At 37.7% G+C, this 24,160-nt stretch overlaps 1 protein-coding gene across 1 annotated transcript in view; it reads right to left on the reverse strand.

Annotated features, from left to right (window-relative positions):
- Positions 1 to 670: 670 nt before the first annotated feature.
- The window catches only part of LOC127586643 (H/ACA ribonucleoprotein complex non-core subunit NAF1-like), a 74,788-nt gene continuing 51,298 nt past the window's right edge, over positions 671 to 24,160 (reverse strand). The window contains exons 4-6 of the mRNA XM_052044762.1: positions 22,378 to 22,429; positions 10,603 to 10,699; positions 671 to 2,272 (exon numbers count right to left, since the gene is read on the reverse strand). Of these exons, the coding sequence (XP_051900722.1) occupies positions 1,704 to 2,272; positions 10,603 to 10,699; positions 22,378 to 22,429 (718 nt within the window). The 3' untranslated portion in view covers positions 671 to 1,703. The remainder of the gene's footprint in view (positions 2,273 to 10,602; positions 10,700 to 22,377; positions 22,430 to 24,160) is intronic.

The following is a 24,160-nucleotide window of genomic DNA, read 5'->3' on the forward strand; positions in this document are numbered from 1 at the left end:
CTGAGTTTCCAATCAGAGGGTGTTAATGGTATGTCACAAGTGGGGTTAGTGAAGTTAGGGAGAGGTGGCAGCAAAAGAGCTAGGTGGGGAATACAGCCTTGAGCAAGGCACAATCAATATTGCGGGAGGCTTCTGAGTGTATGGAGAGAAGTAAAAAGTCAAACTGATTGGAAGGGTTTCAGGAGCAGCAAACAAACTTCTGGAGGAACTCATGCAAATAGTGGTGGAAAGTTGACAACAGCAAGATTTAAAAATCATCAAAAATTATAAAGTTGGATTTTGAAGGAAGCTTGAATTGTTGCATATTAAGTGGTGAGGGGATCTTTAGACTATGAATGGTTTAGCCACAAGAAGTCATGATTTTTCTCAGAAATGGCAGTTGGGTAATGCAGCAACAGTTCTGAAGTGGATTGTGGTGTTACAACAGCACCACAGCAAGGGATCCTTACTTTTATGCTGCTTCAAATCACTAGGCAGTGCACATACCCAATGAACCACTGGAGGACTTTTAAATTGCTTTGCTGACTGTGAGCACTATAGCAGATTTTACTCAGTTTGTCACTGGTATAACTAAATATTCTAGGCTTTGTGAAAAGCATAATTTTCTGGACTATGCCAAGGTTAAATGGTTCCATCTTTGAACATGACAACAAATCAACAACAAGCATGTGTAAATTAACAAAAAATAATTTTATTTTGTCTGAATTTTACACATTAATGAAGTCATTCACTACAATTCATGCATAGAATCAGAGATTTGAATTGCTTCCTAATGAAAAGCAAATACAAAAATATACATAGGAATGAGGAGGTGAATTTATTGCTATAGGACAAAATAAATGAAAATATAAAATGAAGACAGACAAGGCTTAATGAAGGTTGCAAAATGTTTAATTCAAATCCCTCTAAACTTGCATGTAAAATGAAAAAGACTAAATAAGGATTAGTTTCATAATCTAAAAAATGTAGATGGTCTGTTCTTCAGACTTGGGATATTTTTACTTAAACACCTGCCAATTATTTTCTAAATATTTGAGGTTTATTATTACATATTGAAGCTCTAATTATACATTACAGCTGATAAATTTAACATCAGTACCAGAACTATTGGTATTTACAAAATATAGCAATACAGATATGTCCAGGTAAGAAGGGGGTGAAATTGGTCTTCGCTGTTTTACACCTCATCTGAAATTTCTTTTACTTTGATTTCAGTAACAAGGAAATTTGGGTCAGATGCAAAATGGGCTGCCAATTTGCTTTTGCCCATTTTGCACAATCAATGAAAGCCAATTCCATCAAAAGGTGACTGCTTGCAACAAGCAGTCTTGTGCCCACATAAAAAAGAATACATTACTTTTATCCCAACTGTTTAAAAAAAACCCTCAAATTCAGCCGATAACATGACCAAAATTAGCTAATTGCTTTTCATTTGACTTCAGGATTTTGTTTGGATAAAATGGCCACTGGGGTAGCACAGGAAGTACTGAATGGGTCAGGGCTGATTCCGATCATAGCGACCACTAACTGATGCCATTCCTATGTTAGCGTAATCACATCTTGAAATAGATAAAGATTTGGAAACCATAAGTTGCATTATTTTTCACCCGTCTACTAAACTTAAAGAATTCACACCCAACTTGTCATAGTTTTTTCACTACATGATTGTTGTCATACAATGGAGGTATAACACAGAAGCGGTTTTAATAAGGGGGTCTAAATATAAAATCCGGCTGGCCTTGTGGAGGTAACTGTGGTGAGAACTGAGAATTTGACATCTGTGATGGAGAAGCATTGGGGAAGCAAGGGAAGGGAGAATTTGGAAAGCAAGGAGGATGGCTTATGTTCGATTCTGACCAGCCGGTGCTCATTGAGTGAGGAGGAAAAGGAGGAGGAGGATGGGAAATAGGTGGTGGTGGAGGTGGAGGTGGTGGTGGTGGTGGTGGTGGAGGATGGGATAGAAAGGGAGGTATATCACTTGATACAGGAGGCCAAAATGAAGGAGCATATGGACAAGACGTCATTAGATTGGACATCACTGGTTGTGAATGTATTGTGTTGTTAGTTGGATGAAATCTTGGAGGTCCACAAGGTGGCCTCTGATTAAATGATGGACCGAAGGATCCCCTTGGCTGAGCAAATCTGCAGACTGCTGGGTTTTCAAACTTGTCTGTGGAATAGGGTCCAAATCCTTGACCAGGGTTGTGCTGAAATCCTCTCCCACGCATTGACTGAACTTGTGTTTGTCGTGATACTTGGCCATCATCTTTTCCTATAATGAAGATCAATGATGTAATTTAACAACAATTACTATTTACGTCAATTACAGCAAGATGAACTGTTAGGAGTGAATAGTAATAAAATGAAAAACTAGGTTAAGAAATAAAATCAAACTGTATCAAATAGAAACTGTCCAAACACCCTTCTACTATCTCAGTATTTTCAACACAATATGAATCCATTAGGGAATAAGTTGTATACGAGACCAGAATCTCCCAATTTTCTATATTTTAATGCTCAAACCTACTTTGGTACATGTTATTGTCCTCTGATTTATGACCCAATTCAAGAGCCAGAGCAACCCCACATAACAATGTGGTTCCCTCTGTCAACTGTCAAAAGATCACCCATTAGTTTATTTGTTTTTAACACCAGAAGCTAAAACTATGGTTACTGTATAAAACGAAAACCAGGATAACAACTGGACAACCCTGCAAGCTCTAGACTGCTACATTACAGGAGAACACTCTTCTATCCCACCTCTCTATTGTTGAAGAAGCCCACCCCATCATCAAGCAGGTCCTTCCCCACACAACTTTCACTGCAAGAATGGATGCTTTCTTTTCTACAAAACAATATGGCAAGAGATGTTAAAGTTTAAGACTGAGGACTGCAAAATGCCTCATCCGAATAATGATTTTCAACCATAGATTCAGTATGCATCTTGGACTGGGAAGCTGCATCTATGTGGTTAACCACAGCCTCCCATGAGTATTGACCTCAACGCCATCACTCCATGTGAATGACATCCCCGACACAACATCAGCCACATTCTCAAGCACTAATGATGCATAGTTGCCTGTGGAGATACCCTCAATTGCCATAATCAACACAACATAGAATAATATTAAAGAGATGAAACAATATATCAGAAGTTGGAAATTGCATTACAATCCATCCATAAACCTAGCAACAAACCATAACCTGAACAAAGCAATCGCTCAGATGATGGGCATCAATTTTTGCAAAAGAGAGTAGAATATGCAGACTCCACAAAATACTTACAAGTATAGCTAGAATGATCTTCAGCTTCAACCAGCATTTGCTGAACCCGAGTGAAAACAGAGCCAACTCTTTGGCATAAACTCTTGGAAATTAATAGGATGTAGGAGCACAGCCCCTCTGGGTGGCTGTTTTTATGTTGGTTTACTCTTCCTAGGTGCATCACCATATCTAAGCCCTGGATACTCGACTGAATATGACCATATATATCATTACAAAAGCACAGAAGTCAATGGCCAATGACTAGCACTCAATGTCATTCTGTTATAAAAGGAGAAGTTTTGTCCAGGTCAATTGACTCTTCGAAGACCTGACATATGCTCAGCATCACAGAATGGAAGACATGCCAAAAATCACTGCTCAAATCATGGAACCTACTATTGGAGGGACATCAACAATATATCTTGTTTAAAAGCAAGGTAGGAATCTGAACAGAGCAGCAGCATTCCAAGCAAAGACCTCATCGTAGATCCTAAACAAACAGTATCTGGACCAGACCTTTCATACAAGAAATGGGCAGCTCCAAACCAGATAGGAACTAGACAAAGATATGTCCTTCGTATAAACCAATGGTAATTTAAATCAAGTTCTGTAGCAAAAGAATTCGAACAATGGAATAGAGTGACATCTAATCTTTTCCAGAACAAATGCCCAACATTCTCATAGCCACATTAGAAGTAAGTACTTGGCTTTAAAATCAGGATATCAAAATCACTGCCATATGATAAGTGTACAGGAATAAAAACAGAAAATGCTGGAAATACTCAGCAGACCAGGCTGCATCTGTGGGAACTGAAACGTTTCAGGTCGAAGACCCTTCATCAGAGCTGGGAAAGAGACGAAAGAAGCTCATTAAACTGCAGGGAGGTGGGGAAGGGGGTTGTCCTGAATAAGGTAAAACTGGGGTGACCATAGGAATGAACTATAAACAAGCACATATGGCCAATAAGTGAATGAGAGCAGTTAGAGAGTGAGAACAGAATATAAACAAAAGAATATTGGAGTTGCAAAATGCAGAGCAGGAAGACAAACCTGACAGGTCAGCCTGGGCATGTCCTCTACTCCCAGAGGGGTAAAAGGAAAGGGGGATAAAAAAACAACAAACAAGCCGAGCCAATATAACAGATGGACGTCTGATACAGACAGGCGAAAACCCCTGGGTCGCCCTGGGGACTGAATGCAGGCGATTCACAAAGCTATTACCCAATCTGTGTTTGGTTTCTTCAACGTGAACACTGAATGAAGTACTCTGCAATGGAAGTGCAACTGAATTGCTGCTTCACCTGGAAAGATTGTTTGGGTCCCTGGGAAGGGAAGGGACAAGTGTTGCATCGCCTGTGGTTGCAAGGGAAAGTGCTGTAAGAAAGAGGTGGTTGGTGGGAATGGAAGAGCAGATTAGGGAGTCGCGAAGAGAACAGTACCTAAGAAACGCTGAGAGGAGAAGAAGTGTCTGGTGGGGGAATCTCTGAAGGTGACAGAAATCGCAGAGAATGATCTGTTGAATGTGGAAGCTGGTGGGGTGGAAGGTGAGGACGAGAGAAATTCTATCCTTGTTCTGTCCTAGAGGAGAGGGTGTTGAAGCAGAGGTACCGGAAATGGATGAAATGTGGTCAAGGGCTTTGTTAACAACGATTGAGGGGATACCATGGTTCAGGAAGAAAGAACACAATTACACCAGTACAGAAATATCATCATTGGAGCAAATGCAACAGAGACAGAGGAACAGGGAGAATGGAACAGATTCCTAACAGCAGGGTGGGAAGGCAGCATTCAAAATAGCTGTGGAAGTTGGAGGGCTTGTAGTGGATGTTAGCTCTGTATCCATCTCCAGAGGTAAGCTAGCTACTAACATCCATTACAAGTCTACTGACTCCCACAGATGTCGCAACTCTACAGCCTTCATAACAGGTCTTCTTTGTAAGACATAGCATGACATCAAGAACTTAAATAAACCATAAGGCCAAATTGCTGATTGTTTGAGGCATCTGAAATATGTCTTTAACATTCCACATGCGTGCTTTATTAGGAGGGCAGTCCCTCGTATAGTGCTGCTCCCTTGATATACGAGACAACAGCAGAGCTTTCCTCACTCATAGCCATAGAAAACTCATCACTACAGAGCCACCAGAGAGTCCTCTCCAGTTCAAAAAACTGCAGCAACTACTACACATCAATAGATGCGTGCAACTCATGTTTTCTGAACAATGGTACTCTGATACAAAAAAAATGAAGAAATAAAAACATTTGAAAAATGTCTAAAATAAGGAGTATTATTTATATCATATGGAATTTATAAAATGTCGATGAACTAGAGCTAATTAAAATCAACTCTCTTAACATCTTCAAAAGAACATTAATTGATTATAATGAAGTAATTGTTTCATAAACTGTCACAGAGTTTAATAGTGCTAGTATGTTGGGTATTAGTAATTGATACCAGTGCTTTTATTGATCTTACAGCTCATGAATTTCAAGTTTAATTGTATTACCTAGATAATGGCCAGGTTTTAGTTAATTTCTGTGTGACAGCAACACTGATTAAATCACCTTACCAAATGAAATTGAACATGTTCACCTAATGCAAAACATTTTATTTGTCTCTCTTGGAACATTTTGCAATGGAAAAGCAATGACAGGACTAAAATTAGAACAAATGCAAAATTGAATAGAATACCATTATCTTCAGTAGTAACTGAACTGAAATTATAGGCTCAATCAATTCGCAAGAAGAAATTGAATGATTATACTGAAAGAATCAAAACCTAAAATGTTAATCTTCCTCATTTTCCAGATGTTCACCAATCTGCCATACATTTGCAATTTTCTCCTTTAATCAGTACCAAGGGATTGAATTTGTTTTGAATTAGTGATACAAAACCTCAATAGGACTGGAGCAGGAAGTTGTGAAGGGAACAGTTCCTGCAAAAATGCTGACAGAGGAGGATGGGGAAGATGTGTCTAGTGGTGGAATCTCTTTGAAGCCGGAGGAAATTGCAGAGAATGATCTGTTGAATGCAAGAAGGTGAGGAACAGGGGAGCTCTATTCTTGTTCTATCCCAGAGGAGAGATGTGAGAACAGAGATGCAGGAAGTGGATGCATCATCCCCTCTCCTCCCCTTCCAACATCTCGCAAGGATCATTTTCCTTTGCGATCTCCTGGTCCTCTCTTCTGTTCTCACCAACTATCCACCTTCTTACAGCACTTTCCCTTGCAACCACAGGCAATGCAATACCAGCCCTTTCACCTTTTCCCTTCCCTCCATTCAGGAATCCAAACAATCTTTCCAGATGAAGCAGTAATTCGCTTGCGCTACTATATGGCATGTTGTGTTCACTACAGATTGGGTAACTGCTTTGCAAAGCACCTGCATTCAGTCTGCAGGGGTGACCTTGAGCTTCCTGTTGCCTGCCACTTTAACTCTTCACCCCACTCCGACCTATCAGTTCATGAACTCCTGTCCTGTTACAGTGAGGCCCACACAAGCTTGAGGAACAGCACCGTATCTACCATCTGAGCAGTTTGCCGCCTTCTGGACTCAATAATGAATTCTACAACTTCAGGTAACTTGATTTCCCTGTATCAGTCATCCATTGTGATATTAGCTCAGCATGTTCCCCCCCCCCCCCCCCCCACCACCACCTTTTTTTTAACCTCTGGAGTGCTCTGCATTTGTCTACGTTCTCATCTCTAACTGTTCCTATTTACTCACTGACCAGATAACCTTGTTTACAGCTTATCCCCATTGTCACCTCGGTTACCTTATCATAGACATCTCCCCTCCCCCACCCTCCCTGCAGCTTAAACTTCTTTTGTCTCCTTCCCAGTTGTTTCTCTTCCCACAGATGCCATCTGACTTACTGAGTATTTCCAGCATTTTCTGTATTTATGTTAGATTTCAAGCATCTGCAGGTATTTTTTTTGATTTTCACTCATCTATTTCAAATCCACTACATATAAGAGTTGAAATCCTGAACTTAAAGGGGCACTTCAAGCCTCTTAGGCCTAATTACTAAGAATGGGAAATATTTGGTAATTATTTCAATGTAGTTCTACTTTCCGAAATGAAAATAATCATGCCGAAAGATGGTACGTAACAGATTTGAACTTACACATTGGGCGGTGATACGTTATGATTATAATGAAATTTGTAGCGAGTGCTCAAGAATTCAACAGCCAGAAAGAACAATAAATTAGTTTCTTAACCTGCTTGGTAGTTTTGTTAAATATGGAAGCTGGAAATATGGTGGAATATAGCTGGGAGTTTTATTCCACCATTACTTTGCCTGATTTTGGATTTGCAAATGTAATGCAAAAAGTAGCAATGTAATGCAAAAAGTAGCAGAAACACAAAAATCTTTTTATGTAACACGTTGATCTATTCAACCACATGGAAAATGAAGACACCCACACACTAACTGTACAGCAACTATCCTTTAAGCTTGCAGCAGCACCACTTTTCCTGGGCCAAGTTAGTTACTGAGAATACTGCTTCTAAGGAAAACAAATCATCATAGGTTAACTGCATCTTCCACTTCTCCTCCTATCTGCAGTTCTTGATAGCTAACCATCAGTGAAAAGGAGCATCTTCACACTATACATTAAATGTGATCTGGTACATTACTGCCCAGTGGTTGATTAATTGGCCATTGTAAATTATTTCTAACGTGCAGTTGAGTAGTAGAACCTGGGAGAAATTGATGGGAATGTAGAGAGAATAAAATGGAATTAGTGAGAGATTAGTGAAATGGGTGCCTAAATTGGGGATGACTCAATGGATTGAATGGTCTGCCTCAATCTGTATGATTCTCTAACTTCACCCACTTTATGTTTGAAGTCTGAAAATATCTTTCTCACTAATTACCAATTGTCTGAGCTATGTTTCTGCAAATACTGAAATTATGCCATTTTACATAGATCAAGTCATTTGTATTTTCTTGGGAGATCCTATTGTATATTTTCATCCATTTCGACAACAATCTTTCACCATCAAATTACATCAGGAGCACAGCACAAAAACAGACTTCAACACAATTATTTTATGTCAATGTTTATGCTTCACAAACGGCACCCTCTTCCAGAATTCATTTAACTATTAGCACATCTTTTCATTCATCCTGTATCATATGTATTCCTTCATATTCTCTAGGGATCCCATGGTCACTGACCTGCCTAGGCATTAATGTAAGTGAAGAAACAGTATTCTAGGGCAAACACACTAGACTCCAGGGAGTTTGCTATGTTCACACTATCACCCTGTAATTGGACAACCAACTGGGAAGATATGATTAACGTATTACTTGATATGAGTTGTTCACTTGCCCTTAGGAATATATATATTGAAAAGGGAAATCTGGTTTCACTGAGTTTTGATAGATAATAATTGATTCTCAATAAACTGTACGTTATTCCTTAACCCTCTGTGTAATGTGTTATCCTCGTGAGAAGGGAGAATTTTTTGAACTTAATCTTCTATATCTATATAGTTATTTAGTGAATAGTGCATTTCCTTCTATTAATTCTACCACTTCACAGTTGCATATATGAAAATTCATTTGCCAGACCTATGATCATTGTCTATTAATCATTTGCTGTAGGTTCTTGTATTCTTCTTTTGCAGCATCACTAACTTTGTGTTATCTGCAATTTTTGATTTCTACTATTGCTACTTTGTTCCCTGTTCTTTAGCTAATTTCATATCCATACAGCCATTGCTCTTTTAATCAGATATGTGCTTATTTTGCTAACAATTCTACTGAAGATACTATATCAAACTCCTGCTATGCAAAGCTCAGACGTGGTCCAGAGTGTACTGATGGGCCACTGCAACCAGCCAGCACTTCTCTGTGGAACTGCTTCCTGGCTATTAGCACAGTTCAACTTAATGTGTCAAAACTAAGATCGTAAAATTAGATTAAATTTAGGTTAATGTGCAATTTCACTGAGTTTTCAAGATATGAAGGGTAACTGATAAAGCAGATGGAGAACACTTTTATTGGTTGGGAGGTCCTGATGAGGAGTAGAACTGGAAACATTGTTGACAAGACTAGAGCCAGGCCGTCAGCAGTGAAGTTAGGAAATATCTCTTCATGCTAAGGCTGGTAAAAGATTGGAACTTCCCCCTGGAAATGGTAATTGTTAGGTTAAAAGTTAATTTTAAACCAAGAGTGACAGACATCTCTGAGGATTAAGAGGAATTAGACTAGAAATGGAAATGCTGTTTATTGTCAAAATAAGTTACAAGTAAATCTAACAGATGGCTTGTTGTTCTTAACTTTTCTGCAGGAAATCAAACCAAAGTATAACTGCAACTCTCAAACCAATGCCCCACTTATTGCCAGTTAACAAGGATGACAACTGCTTGACAGCTTAGTTGGATGATGAGATTAAAAGTAATCTGATTGGTCAGTTTCATTCCATAACTTTAAAAAAAATACCTACCCATTCATTTTTAGTAATTTCTTTACTTGGAATACCTAATTATTCTGCTTCTCTGCAATTTTTTGCCATTTGGAAAATACTGCCAAACTAGCTTTTAGTTCTGAAGTGCATAAATGACACTTCCCTTAATTGAACTGCATCTGCCACAATTCTGCTCACTCAATATCTGAATGTTTTTTTTTACAACTTTGGTCTATAACATGCTATTAACTTTACTACCAAATTTGGATAAATAGCTCTCTATTCTTTCACTTAAGTCTTTTATATAAGTGTTCTAGAAAGCCAAGCCGGAGGAAAGATCGGGGGTCACATGCAGCACATAGTGATGATTCTTAACCTTTGTTCTTAGCTGTTATCCATTTTCCCAACCAAGTCAATTGACTGATTGCATCACTGTGTGGTGTCAGCACTGTTAACAATTTCTTACAGGGAACTTGTTATGTGACTTGTTACATAGAAGTCTATATAAGTAACATCCAAAGACACATCCTCATATTCTCACGTGGAAAAATATTTTAAAACTTTTTTTTTCCAGATGCGTTGCTAAAATTGAGCTGATTTGGAGGAGTGCTTCAACTAAAGTACAAGTTGTTTTTATTATTTTTGCTTTGTTATACTTCAAACTATGGGCATACTCTTCAATCCTCAGCTGGAAAAAGAAAGAAAATGCGGTTGCCCGGTTTTGCAAATGTAACAAGGTACAGTATAATCAGATATTTTTCACACTAAAATTAAACTGCAAACAATATACTTATAGATGAGAAGTGTTTAATTTACAGCAGGTGATACCTTTAACTTGACCAACAGAATTGCATGGGATCATAGTTAAGTCCCTCCTGATTAAACAAAGACACCAATTATAGCTAGCTATAATAACTCACCAGCTTGAGTATTTTTATCTCCACAATTCTGTTGCTTCTTCTTCTTCTTCTTTTGCTTTGCTTCTCTTTCTTTCTCATCATCACTGAAATCCAGAGCCTATTGAAGACCATAATTGTTTAGGTTATGATTAATTCTTTCATTGCGTGGCTTCCTGTCACTCTTAGAAAGTCAGGATTCAACCACATATGGTTTTAAACGAGATATCTGTGTTATTTATAATCCCTTTCACCTCCATTTAAGGACAGTACTGCCCTTGAATACAGAGCATAAAAACCTTAGGTATATGGAAGGATAGTCATATAAATAAAATTCTATATAATATCATATTTGAAATTTAGTTTCATTTATAGCATTATCACAACTAAAATCTATTTTCTATCAACATATACAACTAAAATGCTTAGGTAGCAGTAGTCAGAGTAAAGAGTTAAGGCATCAATGAATACAAGTCTACAAATAAAACAATTAACTCCTTACGTTTTCACAAACTTTACCTGACAATAAAGACCTCAGATTTAACCTCTTGTCTGCACTGTCAGTTGTTCTTAAACTGGTCAGTGGTACACTTTGATGGACCTTGATTGAATTTTCTTCCATAATCTATTAAGATTTCCATTCCAGTTAAATAGAGAGCTACTGCTGGTGGAAATGTGTATTCGTGAATTTATGGTGGAAACAAAAATTGCCCTTGGCTCAAATAAGTAAACTTCACTTGGATATTCGAAAGGGCTTTCAGTACCCACTACCAGCAAGGATGCAAGTGAAGAAAATTATGACATCCACTTTCTTCCAAAAACACTAGTTCCAAAGAATCTCTCAAATCAGCCCTTAAAAATTAGGAATTTTTAACTGAGCATACAAATTCTTTCCAAATATTTATATGACCATTTTACATTTTTTCAAATGCAATTTCAAATTAAGCTATCATATGGGGAGCATAGAATCCTCAAAATAGTCTGTTATACTCATAGTTACCACCAGCTTATTAAAAATCCAATTATGTGCTTAGTAATACAAGATGCTCTTTTCTGGATTCAAAGACATAAAGATGAGATCAGTTTTGCTCATTCTGTAGACACGTAGCTGGCAGTGAACCTCTTACAGGATGGTGTTACAACATACTTGAAATGAAACTAAAATACTCCTCAAATACATTTTGCTGAAGGTTCCTTCAAATTTTATGTTGTGAACATAAATAATTTTCCTCCTCTAGAACAGCAGAAGTAATTTTTCCAATGATGGTCAACATTTCATTATAAAACAGACATTTTATGACAAAGGCAGGTCACTGCAAATTGCTTAACTATATAGCAGCAGTGGAAATAATGTGAGTGACACATGACGCTGTTGCAAAGTGGATGGGCAACAAAGAATCTCACTTCAGAGGTATTCTAAAGGCTGACATAATTTATGCTGTTTAAAGATGATTAAGAAATAGTTTTGACTGTACTTCTCTTTAACCACATTCTCCATCAATGAAGATTCAGACACTACAACTTCCAGACAGCATCAATTAGTACCATTATACACAGAAGTTTCAAGTAGATAAACACGTCACGGTAGAATTGCTGCATATACAATAAGCCAGTTGCAACCTTCGTGGCTGAAGTGCTTTCCCCAAATCATTCAGTGCTTTCCAGTCAAGTCCGTAAGACAATCTTATATGGTTGCTTCCAGGTGCCATAGTTATTCTATCCAATGTATGATGGGCAACATTACAACATGACCATTAGAGAACTGCAGTGTAATCTAAGCTGACATAATAATAAGGGAATACTACGCTGTTATCTTTCAGGTGAGGTAAGTAACTAAGAAGTAAAATGACAATTATTAAATGGTTGTTACCAACTTTGTCAAAATGCTCAAGTTAAAGTTCTTCAACTGCATTGAGCAACATTCCTTCTTCCCTTCTTCAATCAACACTGTGGAAAGATAACTTGTGTAGGGTGCTAATGTACAAAAATTGCCATAACTGCATAATATTTTGCAATGCATTTGAAAGCAGTTCACATTTTGTTAAGCAAGTTCTTTCTTTCAACATCAGATTTATGCCTTTGATAAATGTTCTATTTCTCGGACTAAATTTTCAGTAAAAGAAATTTTATTACATTAATATAAATCTTGATGTGGTATTACCTCCAGCTTTGCTAGTTTTATGTCAGTAGCTAATTCAAATCACCTCATGATCTTTAACTGACCCATTTAACTCTTGTCACTCTAATTACACAACTTTGCCAGTGGTCTAAAGAATGATGATGCAACCAATACCAGATAAAACTGATGAGATGCTGCCAAATTCAATTGCCAATTTGAGCTTAGTTAGTTGATCCTAAATGAAATGCTACAACTAGCTTTGGTACACAAGGATTAAAAAAAAATTACAGTCTGGTCATTTGGCTGATCAAACCTGTGCTGGCTCTTTCAATTTGAGAAGAAGAATCCTAATGCCAAGGTCTTTAATGTAGTGCTGCCACTTCACAAAGCACAGCTGAATGTATCTTTCCATGTTTACAAGTGACAATGTTGAGTATTTTATCAGAAGATTTTTGTGATGGTAATGAAAGCCTATTATAAACAAGTCACTGGGTAATAAATTTAATTGCTGCTAATAAACTAAGGACAATATAGTAAGATTAATTGAAGTTACTTAATTGAACTAATCTGATTCAAGGTTTCAATTGACATAGTCCACTGTGACAAAAACAAAGTAATTTATGAAGATTAAATAACTAAATTTAATGCTAGTCAATTGAACAATTCCCCATTTATTTCTGAACACTGAGTGATAATGCTTAGGATTTAAATTCCCATAAAGTATTTCAGCTTTCTTACAAAAATGAAAAATTATTTTCAAGAATGTTCAAAAATTGACTGATGATTTCAGAGTTCATAAACTGCATTATAAAAACAAAGATATTATGATACCACCTGTATTACAAAGGTCAAGGAAGAAAACAAAAATCTTAGGATTGAAGTTCAAATATGATGGGAGATGACAGGCCATGATCAGAGTACTGCACATCATTTCCATCTCAAACTAAGAGGTGCAGTATATAAGTTTCCTTTTAACACAAACTATTCAGAAGTTAAATAGAAGCATTCATGAAAAAATGATTCATGATAACTACCCCTTGTGACAATTTCTTAACGAAAGCAATATTGCAAATATTGATTCATTTTGGACAAAGTCATTCCCCAAACTGTTGCTGATGATCCACCCTTGCTGTTTGATGCTCGACATTTGGCCTACTCTGTAAATTCTCCTAAGTAAATTTGTGATTGTTCTTCTTTGGGCATTTAGAACTGAAAGTGTCTCCCCAAATAAACTTACATCCAATTATGCATCTCGGATGCAAACCCAAGCATTTGCACTATTCACTCTTCCAGTAAGTAATTAAGAAGTTGGCCATATATTAACTAATTCTGAATCTTTTCTTATCAAAGTTGCTAGATGTTCATACGATAAATAATAAGATCTCCATTGCAAGTACCTATTGTACGGGTCAAAAAGCGATTTGGACGATTACCAACTGCTACTGGCACAACAGAAGCTGTGCATGTTATTGATGCTCTCAAATGTATAAGGGATGGCCTACGCAAATGAATATTTAACAAACATTGCAATTAAGATATTATACAATAAAGATGAAGATCTCTCAAACTACCTCATGATGGCCTTTGCACTTTATTTGTCCACCTGCACTGTACTTTTTCTGTAACTGTAACACTATATTCTGCATTCTGTTTTTTTTCCCCCCTTTTGCACTACCTCAATCTATGTATGGTATGATCTGTCTGGATGGCATGTAAACAAATGCTTCTCACAGTATCAAGGTACATATGACAATAATAAACCAATTACTAAGATATTTAATTGGGCACATATGCAAGTGTTCACCGGACAAGACAAACTATTTTCAACTTTACCCCCTTCATTCGATCAATTAGTTATTCCAACGATCAAATATCAAAACAAAAATGACCTCAAAAGATTCCCCTGGGTGCAAAGGTCACAGTGATGATTGTGTAATAAAAATGAATAAATATTTTAAAACAGAAATATCTATTGCTTATATTCACAATATTTAAGCCCATAAAACATACGAGCAGAATTAAGCCATTTGACCTACCGAGTCTGCGCTGCCATTTGATCACAGCTGATTTATTTTTTGCTCTCAACACTATTCTCCTGCCTTCTCCCCATAATCTTTGATGTCCTACTAATCAACAACCTATCAACCTCTGCTTTAAATATACCCAATGACTTGGCCTCCACAGCCATCTGTGGCAATGAATTCTACAGATTTACTACCCTCTGGCTAAAGAAATTCCTCCTCATCTCTGTTCAAAAGGGATATCTTTCTATTCTGAAGCTGTGCCCTGTGGTCCTAGACTTTCCCACTACTGGAAACATCCTCTCCCTGTCCACTCTATCCAGGCCTTTCAATATTCAGTAGGTTTCAACGAGATCCCCCTCATCCTTCTAAACTCCAGTGAGTACAGGCCCAGAACCAACAAACGCTCCTCATACATTAACCCTTTCATTCCTGGGATCATTTCTGTAAACCTCCTCTGGACCCTCTCCAACGCCAGCACACCTTTCCTTAGATATGGGACCCAAAATTGCTCACAATACTCCAACAGTGGTCTGACCAATGCCTTATAAAGCCTCAGCATTACATCCTTGCTTTTATACTCTAGTCCTCTTGAAATGAGTGCCAACATTGCATTTGCCTTCCCTACTACCGACTCAACCTGCAAGTTAACCTTTAGGAAATTCTGCACTAGGGCTCCCAAGTCCCTTTGCACCTGATTTCTGAGTTTGCTTCCCATTTAGAAAATAGTCCCACTTATAAATTAGAAAACACCCCGAAGCATAAAGTTAGCTATGAAATCACACAAGGAAAATTTCATAATTGCAATACTAAATGAATAAGCTAGTTATCACAGATATGCACACTGAAATGCCACATCAGATTTGGCATAATGGAGAGTCACTGAACAAACTTACAACTGTTAGCACATTTAATGTTAAAATGGTCTTTATTCACTATGTACACTGAAAGGCTTATTTAAACAAGTGGACTGCCATATTTGCTTCACTAAGACAAGAGGTTGCTCTTTCTCCACGCTAAGTGTTTGGTATCACAACACACTAATCCTGATAAACAGAGCTGACAGAGGGGCCAAAAGCTTTCAATATCTGGATGTTGGTAAGGGATAATTCAAGCTTCGAACAGTTATAATGGGAAATGAAGACCTTAATTTTCCATGTCATTTCAGACTCTGCTGACGTGTAAAGAAAATTAGATCAAAGTGTTTATATTTCACAAGTAGCTGATTGAAAATTAATTATAGTTTTGTGATGAGATTTAATTTAAATGATCCAAGAAATTTTTAAAAAAAGGTTTAAAATACCCATCTCATCAAGCTTGTCTGAGTAAGATGGTACAATTTCTGGTGCATTTCTGTCTGCCCCATTATGCAATCTTCTGGGGAATCTAAAAATATTGAGATAACAATATCAGGCCAATTTAAGAGAACACTGAGAAAATTCAATTGTTTTTTTTTCAGAAAGTAAACAACCATGGTACAGGAAACTGTAGTAACTGGGAAGCACAATAATTATATGCACCTGCCTGTGTTCTATAACATGCAACTCCATTAGTCACTCTGAGATTAATTCAGGTCCCTTTTGAATGTTACAAAAATCCACAATGATTACATACTCTCACAATCTGTTTCAGAAAATTAAAACTGTAAATGGTATCATGTCCCAACATCCTCTCTAATCTATCCAATTGAAAAGCCTGTACTTTGATTGTATCTCATCCTTTCATTATTTTGAAGATGCCACTGAACTCTGTGTTTATCTCAAAGTAAAGCCTCAGGCAATGCAACCCATCACTAAAGAAAACAGCCTTGTGACACTGGTCACCAACCCTGCATAACTCTTACACAATAACAGGCAGGTCTCCCTCCTACTCAGCAGCCTTGAGCAGTTGATCCTGCAAGCAATGGAAGTGTCCAGAGTAAAGGATCACACACGAGACCCAAATCTTTCTTAGCATTAGTTTTCTTATTCACAGATCTTGCAGGTAATCTCCCAAAACTATTCTAAAAGTTGCTATACAACCTTAACGTCAGTATTTAATGAACAGTAACAAATCTCAATGCAGAACTGCAATTATTAGTAATTATGTTCTGGGATAATTCATTACCAACCCCAAATCTGCCTGGCAATCCTACAAGTAACAATTCTCTCTCTTCATTTGTGTGGGAGCTTGCTGTACCTTCACATTTTTTTTTAAATATCAAGATATACCATGGTAACTGCACTTCAACAAAAGAACACAACCGTGTCAGTGGAACGGGGCATGTTTTTCCAGAAGTCACACTGAAGTCCTATTGTGTATATTGATCAAGACTGCATCTTATTGTAACCTGCCTCTAACTGAAGTCAAACTAATAGGTCAGTAATATTCCAATTTTATCACATTTCTCTTGAGGTAAAGCCATCACAGAAGCGGTAGTTTATCACATTGAATTAACTTACCAGCATGTCTTTGAGATGTGGGAGGAAACTGGAGAACCCAGAGGAAACATGCACAGTCACGGAGAGAATGTGCAAACACCACACCAAAGCACTCAATGTCAGGATTGATCCCAGTTCCCTGGAACTGAGGCAGCAGCACTAACTGCTGCATCAATATGCTGCCTTAGTAGCCATTTTTTAAAAACAATGTCTTCTTATATTAGCTCTAGGGAAATAAATGTCTTACTTTAAAAATATAACATTTTCAAAAGGTTCTATTTTGTCATTAGAATTTGTAGCGACTACTAAAGGCCATGGAAAATTCCTGAAATTGTATTCAAGCCAAGGATTACAGAATTAATGAATAATAAATGTTCTATACTTGTATCTTGAACTTGAAAATGCCAGTTTTCCAGAAAGGACCTACAGACACTCTGTTGGATTCTAAACAAAAACTTGGATTTACCCCAACCAACTGGCTTAAGTAACACAAATGAATGGAAGTTTTTGATTGGAGTATAAAAAGATTAGTATTACATCCACTAATCAAGGTAAATCATAAATATATTGGAAAATTAATAAGTTCATTTTATCCTGTTAAAAATGATCAGATAATAGTTAATACATTTCAATGTACAGTGTTTCATAATTGAAAATCAAATGATTTCATTAGAGCTCAAAATTTATAAAAGAAACTTCAATGTACACAAAAACATTTATTTTGTCCATTAAATAACTCTGACCTGTGCAAGAAAAGTCATCCTCATTATGTTATATTGTTATTCTTTTTATTTGTGTAAGTGAGACATTGGAACGTAAGTCCTTTTATATTGCGAGTGGATGTTGCAGATACAAAACATTCCATTAAGCTTAAAGAAGTACTCCAGATTCTATTCTAAAAATGAAAGATGAAAGCATTAAACTTTAAAAAAAATGCATAGTGTGTCAATCAGTGTCTGCAAATACTTTTAGTGTATTGGTTCAGGCAGAATTTAATTCTGAATCCCTATGATATATGTACTGAACTTTCTATATTTCCATACAAAAGATCATTAAAGGTGGAGTGGCCAGGGTAATAATTCCAAATGAGAGGAATCCGGTACTTATTACAAGGAGTTACATCAAGTGAGGGAGAGATCCTTAATGTTTATTGGGGCCCAGTGCTGAAACAACTGTTACATCTAATATAATTTATATAACGCTTAAAATAGTGTCAGTGATACCAGCCCTCCTGTGTGGTTCCGAGGCATGAACTATCTACAGTAAACACAACAAAGCACTGGAGAGGTACCACCAACACTACCTTCATAAAATCTCCTGGCATATAAGTGAACCAATGTCAGCACTCTCATCTCAGTTTAACATCCCCAGAATTGGACTGTTCACACTGAACCACAACATCAATTGCAAACTCAATAGAAGAAACAGGCGTTCTACTTTGACATCTACCACATCAAATTGGAGGAGCAGTATCAGGATGGCACTGCAATTTCAGTCTCTATCCGGCGAAAACCACTGAAAATGGCAGACGAAGCACATCACTGCCATTACCTATTCATATGCCTCATCAAGCACCTGTGGCAGAATCTGTGGAAACCACATTGGCCTCATCAAACACTTTAGAATTAATAACACTCGAGTGGAAGCAAGTCATACTCAATGCTGAAGAAATACCCAAAAATAACCAAACTGTGATATCCTGGTCTGAGCACATCTTTACTGCTGCATCCAGTTTTGTTAGTCAAAAACAGAAGAAGCCAAGTATTGGAGGAAGTAAAGTGGTTTTTCAGATTCATAAAGTTATACAGCACGGAAGCAGGCGCTTTAGCCCAACTCGTCCACGCCAACTGAGATGGCTATCTGTTAATCCCTGCGTTTGGCTCATATCCTTCTAAACCTTTTCTATCCATGTATTTACCCAAATGTTTTTTGAACTTTGTAATTGTACCTGCCTCTACCACTTCCTCTGTCAGATTGTTCCATATACCCACCACCCTGTGTGAAAAACTTGTCCCTCAGATCCCCTATAAGTCTTTCCCGTCTCACCTTAACCTATGCCCTCTAGTTTTAAACTCCCCTACCCTGGGAAAAAGACTGTGACTATCTACTATACCTATGCCCCTCATAATTCCATTTAGCTGAGTTATGATCGGATTCCAAAGAAAGAATCGTGAAATTTGAGCTGTTGTGGCTGAAAAAAGGTCAGAAGAAAAATCTTACAGATGTATGCAAGATTATTAATTACATAGAAAAGCCAACTCAGAATTTTACTCAAATGAAGCTGTGGGAGTACAACTAGGTTTATCACCTTAAAAGATCATTTCAGGAGAGATAACAAGAAATTCTTCACAGAATGATCAAAGCCTGGAATAAACTTTGAAAGTGAGTAGTTGAGGCAAAATGTCTGAAAGAATTAAAGAAAGAATTGGAGATCTTCACATGCATGAATTAAGATGGGCTGAACAGTTTGCCTTCATTTAGTCACAGTTTCCAATCACTTTTCTCCAATTTTTTTTCAGCATTTCTGGGTTTTTCCACTGGAAATAAACATAGACCTGATCTCTCCCTAATTACTGGGTGTTTGGAAAATAATAGCTTTTCTAGATAATTCAAGCCTGCAATGGTGATGGCATTAAGTATTTAATTGTAAGAACTTTACTGGAAACAACATGTTTCATTCCATCATAATGCTGAATACTTGAAATGTGATCACATTATTCTGGTCACCAAATTAAATTACTGATACTAGATTCCTTCTTGTTGCTCATTCCTGTTGCATGTTTAATGACTGCCTCGTCATGAGAAATCACTAAATTCAGTATCCCCAGGCAAGTTGGACCACAATTCCCCTTGATAAGCCAACTTCAAACTGAGATAAACCTGGCACTTCAAGAAACAGAAGAGAGATATTTCAGGGATCATAGCTTTATCCTTTAAAAGGCTGCCAAGGCTTATATCATTTGAGTAAAAGAAAATCACTTTGAAAATGATATTATACAAATACCTGATTTAAAATCAGACTTGCTGAAAACAGAGACAAATGAATTAAATCATTCTGCCAAAACGATTGAAAGTTAAAAAGGTAGATTCAAAACAAAAAAATCAATGTAAAATATAAAACAAGTCAAATTTAATTGAATGGACCAAAAAATTGCAGATGCTTAAAATCCATCAGAAAATCATGTAATCATGGAGGCACTCAGCAGGTCAAGTTGCATCCATGGGGTGGGAAACAGACTCAACATTTCAAGTCAAGGACCTTTCATCAGAACTATTTAGAGTTCAGTCATAGCTTTATACAGCAAGGAAATAGGCCCTTCGGTCCAATTCATCCACTCATCCCTGACCAAGTTGCTTACCTGAGCTAGTCCCATTTACCTGCATTTGGCCCACATCCCTCTAAACCTTTCCTATCCACATGCCTGTCCAAATGCTTTTTAAACATTGCAACTGTACCCACCTCTACCACTTCCTCTGGAATATCATTCCATATATCCACCACCGTGTGAAAAAGTTGCCGCTCACATCCTCTTTAAACTTTTCCCCTCTCCCCTGACCGATAAAGGCAAACATGTCACACCTTCTTCACCACCCTGTCTACCTGTGTCAACATTTTCAGGGAACTATGTACTTGTACCCCGAGGTTTCCCTGTCCTACAACACTCTCCACAGCCCTGCCATTTACTCTGCAAGCCCTGCTCTGGTTTAACTTCCCAAAATGCAACACTTCACACTTGTCCAAGTTAAATTCCATCTGGCATTCCTTGGCCCACTTTCCCAATTGTTCTAGATCTTGTTGTAGTCTTAAATGACCTTCTTCACTGTCCAATATACTTAATTTAGTTATGGCTTCAGTGCAACTTCCTGAAGAAAATAAATTACTCAGAGCTGATTGCAAGCAAGAACATAAGAAACGGGAGCAGGAGTAAAACTACTCTCTACCATGACCTTTGGGGCAGCACAACGGCACAGCTAGTGAAGTGGCTGCCTCACTTCTCCTGCAGCCTGAGTTCAATCCTGACCACTGGTGAAGCCTATGTGGAGCTTGCATATTCCCACTGGTTTCCTCCCATATTCCAAAGACATGCAGGCTGGCAGGTTAATTACCCGATGTAAGTCATCACTAGTGTGAAGATGAGGGGTAGAATTTGTGGCAGAATCGACAGAAATGAGAAGAGAATAGGTTATGGGGAAAAAAAAATTAGTGTGTGGGAATGGGATTGCTCTGTGTGCCAGCATAAATTCGATGGTTCGAAATGGTCTCCTGCATCGTAAGGAAAATATGGAAATATGGCAGAGTATGACGATGGGCCTCGAGTATGCTCTGTAATTCAGTAAGATTATGACTGATCCAAAGTTTCCCTCAACAATTCTTTCCAACTGATCCACATACCCCCTCAACTTCCTTGTAGTTTAAATGTCTGTCAACCTCCACCTTTAATCATGCCTATGACCACCTCCTGAACTCTCTGGGTATAGAAATCCAAAGATTCATGACCAGAGAAGAAATTCCTTCTCATCTCCATTTAAATGGGCAACTTCTTATTTAAAATCTATACCTCCTAGTTCTAGATACCCCCAGTAGAGGAAACATCCTCTCAGCATCCTTGTTAATGCCCCTCAGTATCTTGCACATATCAATAAAGGTTACCTCTCATCCTTCTATACTGAAATGAGCACAGCCCCAATTTACTCAATCTTTCTTCATACATCAACCCTTTGATACCATGAATATATTCCTCTGACTGTCTCCAATGCAAACACATCCTTCATTAAATATGGAAGACTAAACTGTGTGCAGTAATCAAGGAGTGGTATCCTAAATGCTCTGTAAAATTGTATCAAGACTACTTTTATACATCATACCCCTTGCAATAAAGGCCGAGAAGTAACTTAGTGATTGGTTATAACCACAGGTGGTAACAATAAAAGTAGTGCAATCACTTGCCTCTGCTGTTTGGCTCATACTGAAGAACTTCCAGGAAATGCTCATGATTTTCAGCGCAGGGATATAGCAATAATATAAGAATGTATAATAAATTCACAGAGTTTTTACCAAGTTGGTCTTTCTCATAACAGATTTTCCAAGCTTACAAAAGATGGGATCAGGATAAATTATACATTAAGTACATCAGTGGTATTTTTATTCCTTTAGTTTGAGCCATGTACTTTATTCAATAAGCTGGAAATACATTGCTCTGCAACCATGGAGGAAAACAATCAACTGGAATGAACTCACCTCAGGTGGTGGCTCCTGATCATTTCTCCATGATGCATCTGAACCTTTTTCTCTGTTTTAAAAAAATATGAATACAGTCATTTAAAAAGTCGCGCAAGGCTAAACTATTCATATAATCTTTGGCAATTATCACTATAGGACTGAAGTTAAATAAAGAAAGGTTTGCATTCATAAAGTGCCTATACAAACCTGAAGATATACCAAAACACTTTAAAGCAAACAAAAATACTTCTCAAGTGTACTAATCATCGTGATGTAATTGAGGACAAGATTAGGAAAACAATATTTGTGGAGATTTCTGAGAATGCACAATGTTTTACCAAAAAACTTGTTGAATTAAGAGTTCATAATTCCTTTAGACTATTGCTTGTTAAAAAGGGAGCATGGAATCAGACCTAGAGGTTGTGGCAAAAAACAAATACATCTGCAATAAACTAAGGGCCTGCTTCCATGCTGGAAGATTAAACTAAACCCCTTTGTGTCATATTTTTTTCAGCACCTTAATTCCCTATTAGACACAGAATACATTAATATATGATCAGGTATTTATTTTAAATAGTACTTTGAAAGAAAAATCCTTGCTTGTTATGAAGATATTATCCATGCGTAACAATCGATGTTGACAACATAAATTTGCATTCATCCTTATTTCCAAGCATCTTTAACTGAACTTTTAGTTTTAGAGAAAGGAAAGCTACAGTTCCAAGATTTGCAAGAAAAACAAATTTGCACGGTATTTTGTTCGAGGAAATAGTAAACTGTTTATAAAACCTGGGAACACAAAATGGCTTATGATACAATCTCATTTATTTTATGGTCTATAAATTTGCAAAGATAAGGAGAACAAAAGCCATTATACACCACAAAATTTGCAATCACTAATGTGGCTGCTTTCCAGAATCATACAGGTTACAGCACTAAAGGAGATCATTTAGCTCATTATGCGCGTGTTGTCTGTACACAGGAGTTCAGTTATTCTCACAATCTTGCAAAAAATTTCCTGGCATGACTTGGGGTGGCATGGTGGTGTGGCAGTTGGCATGGCACTATTGCAGCACCAACGACCCGGTTTCAGTTCCCACCACTGTCAGTGGGGAGTTTGTACGTTCTCCCCGTGTCTGGGTGGGTTTCCTCTGGGTTCTCTGGTTTCCTCCCGCATTCCAGGGACGTACGGGTTAGGAAGTTGTGCACATGCTATGTTGGCGCCGGAGGCGTGGCGGCACTTGCGGGCTGTCCCCAGAACACTCTGTGCAGAGGGATGTATTTCACTGTGTGTTTTGATGTGCATGTGACCAATAAAGATATCTTAAAAGCTGCTTTCAAGAGGGGCTTGGATGGGCACATGAATGAGAGGAAAATGGAGGGATATGGGCATTCTGCAGGAAGGATGGATTAGCTATGTCAGCACAACATTGTGGGCTGAGGGGCCTGTTCTGTGCTGTACTGTTCTATGTTCTGCCATCATCAAAGATATCCACATCTTTTGGGAGCCCCAGTGCATTATTCACAAAAGGCTAGTATTCAGGTACAGCAAGTAATTAAAAGCCTGAAAGCACGTAACACCAGGCTCAAGGACAACTTCTATCCTGCTGTTGTAAGACTACTGAATGGTCTCCTAGTGCGATAGAATGGACTCTTGACCTCGCAATCTGCCTCGCTGTGGCCTTGCACCTTGTTGCCTGCCTGCATTGCACTTTCCCTGTGGCACTTTATTCTGGATTCTGTTGTTGTTTTCCCTTGTACTACCTCGATGTATGATGTAATGAAATGATCTGTGTGGATG

Source organism: Pristis pectinata, chromosome 2 (assembly GCF_009764475.1).
Source record: "Pristis pectinata isolate sPriPec2 chromosome 2, sPriPec2.1.pri, whole genome shotgun sequence".
Classification (NCBI taxonomy): Eukaryota; Metazoa; Chordata; class Chondrichthyes; order Rhinopristiformes; family Pristidae; genus Pristis; species Pristis pectinata.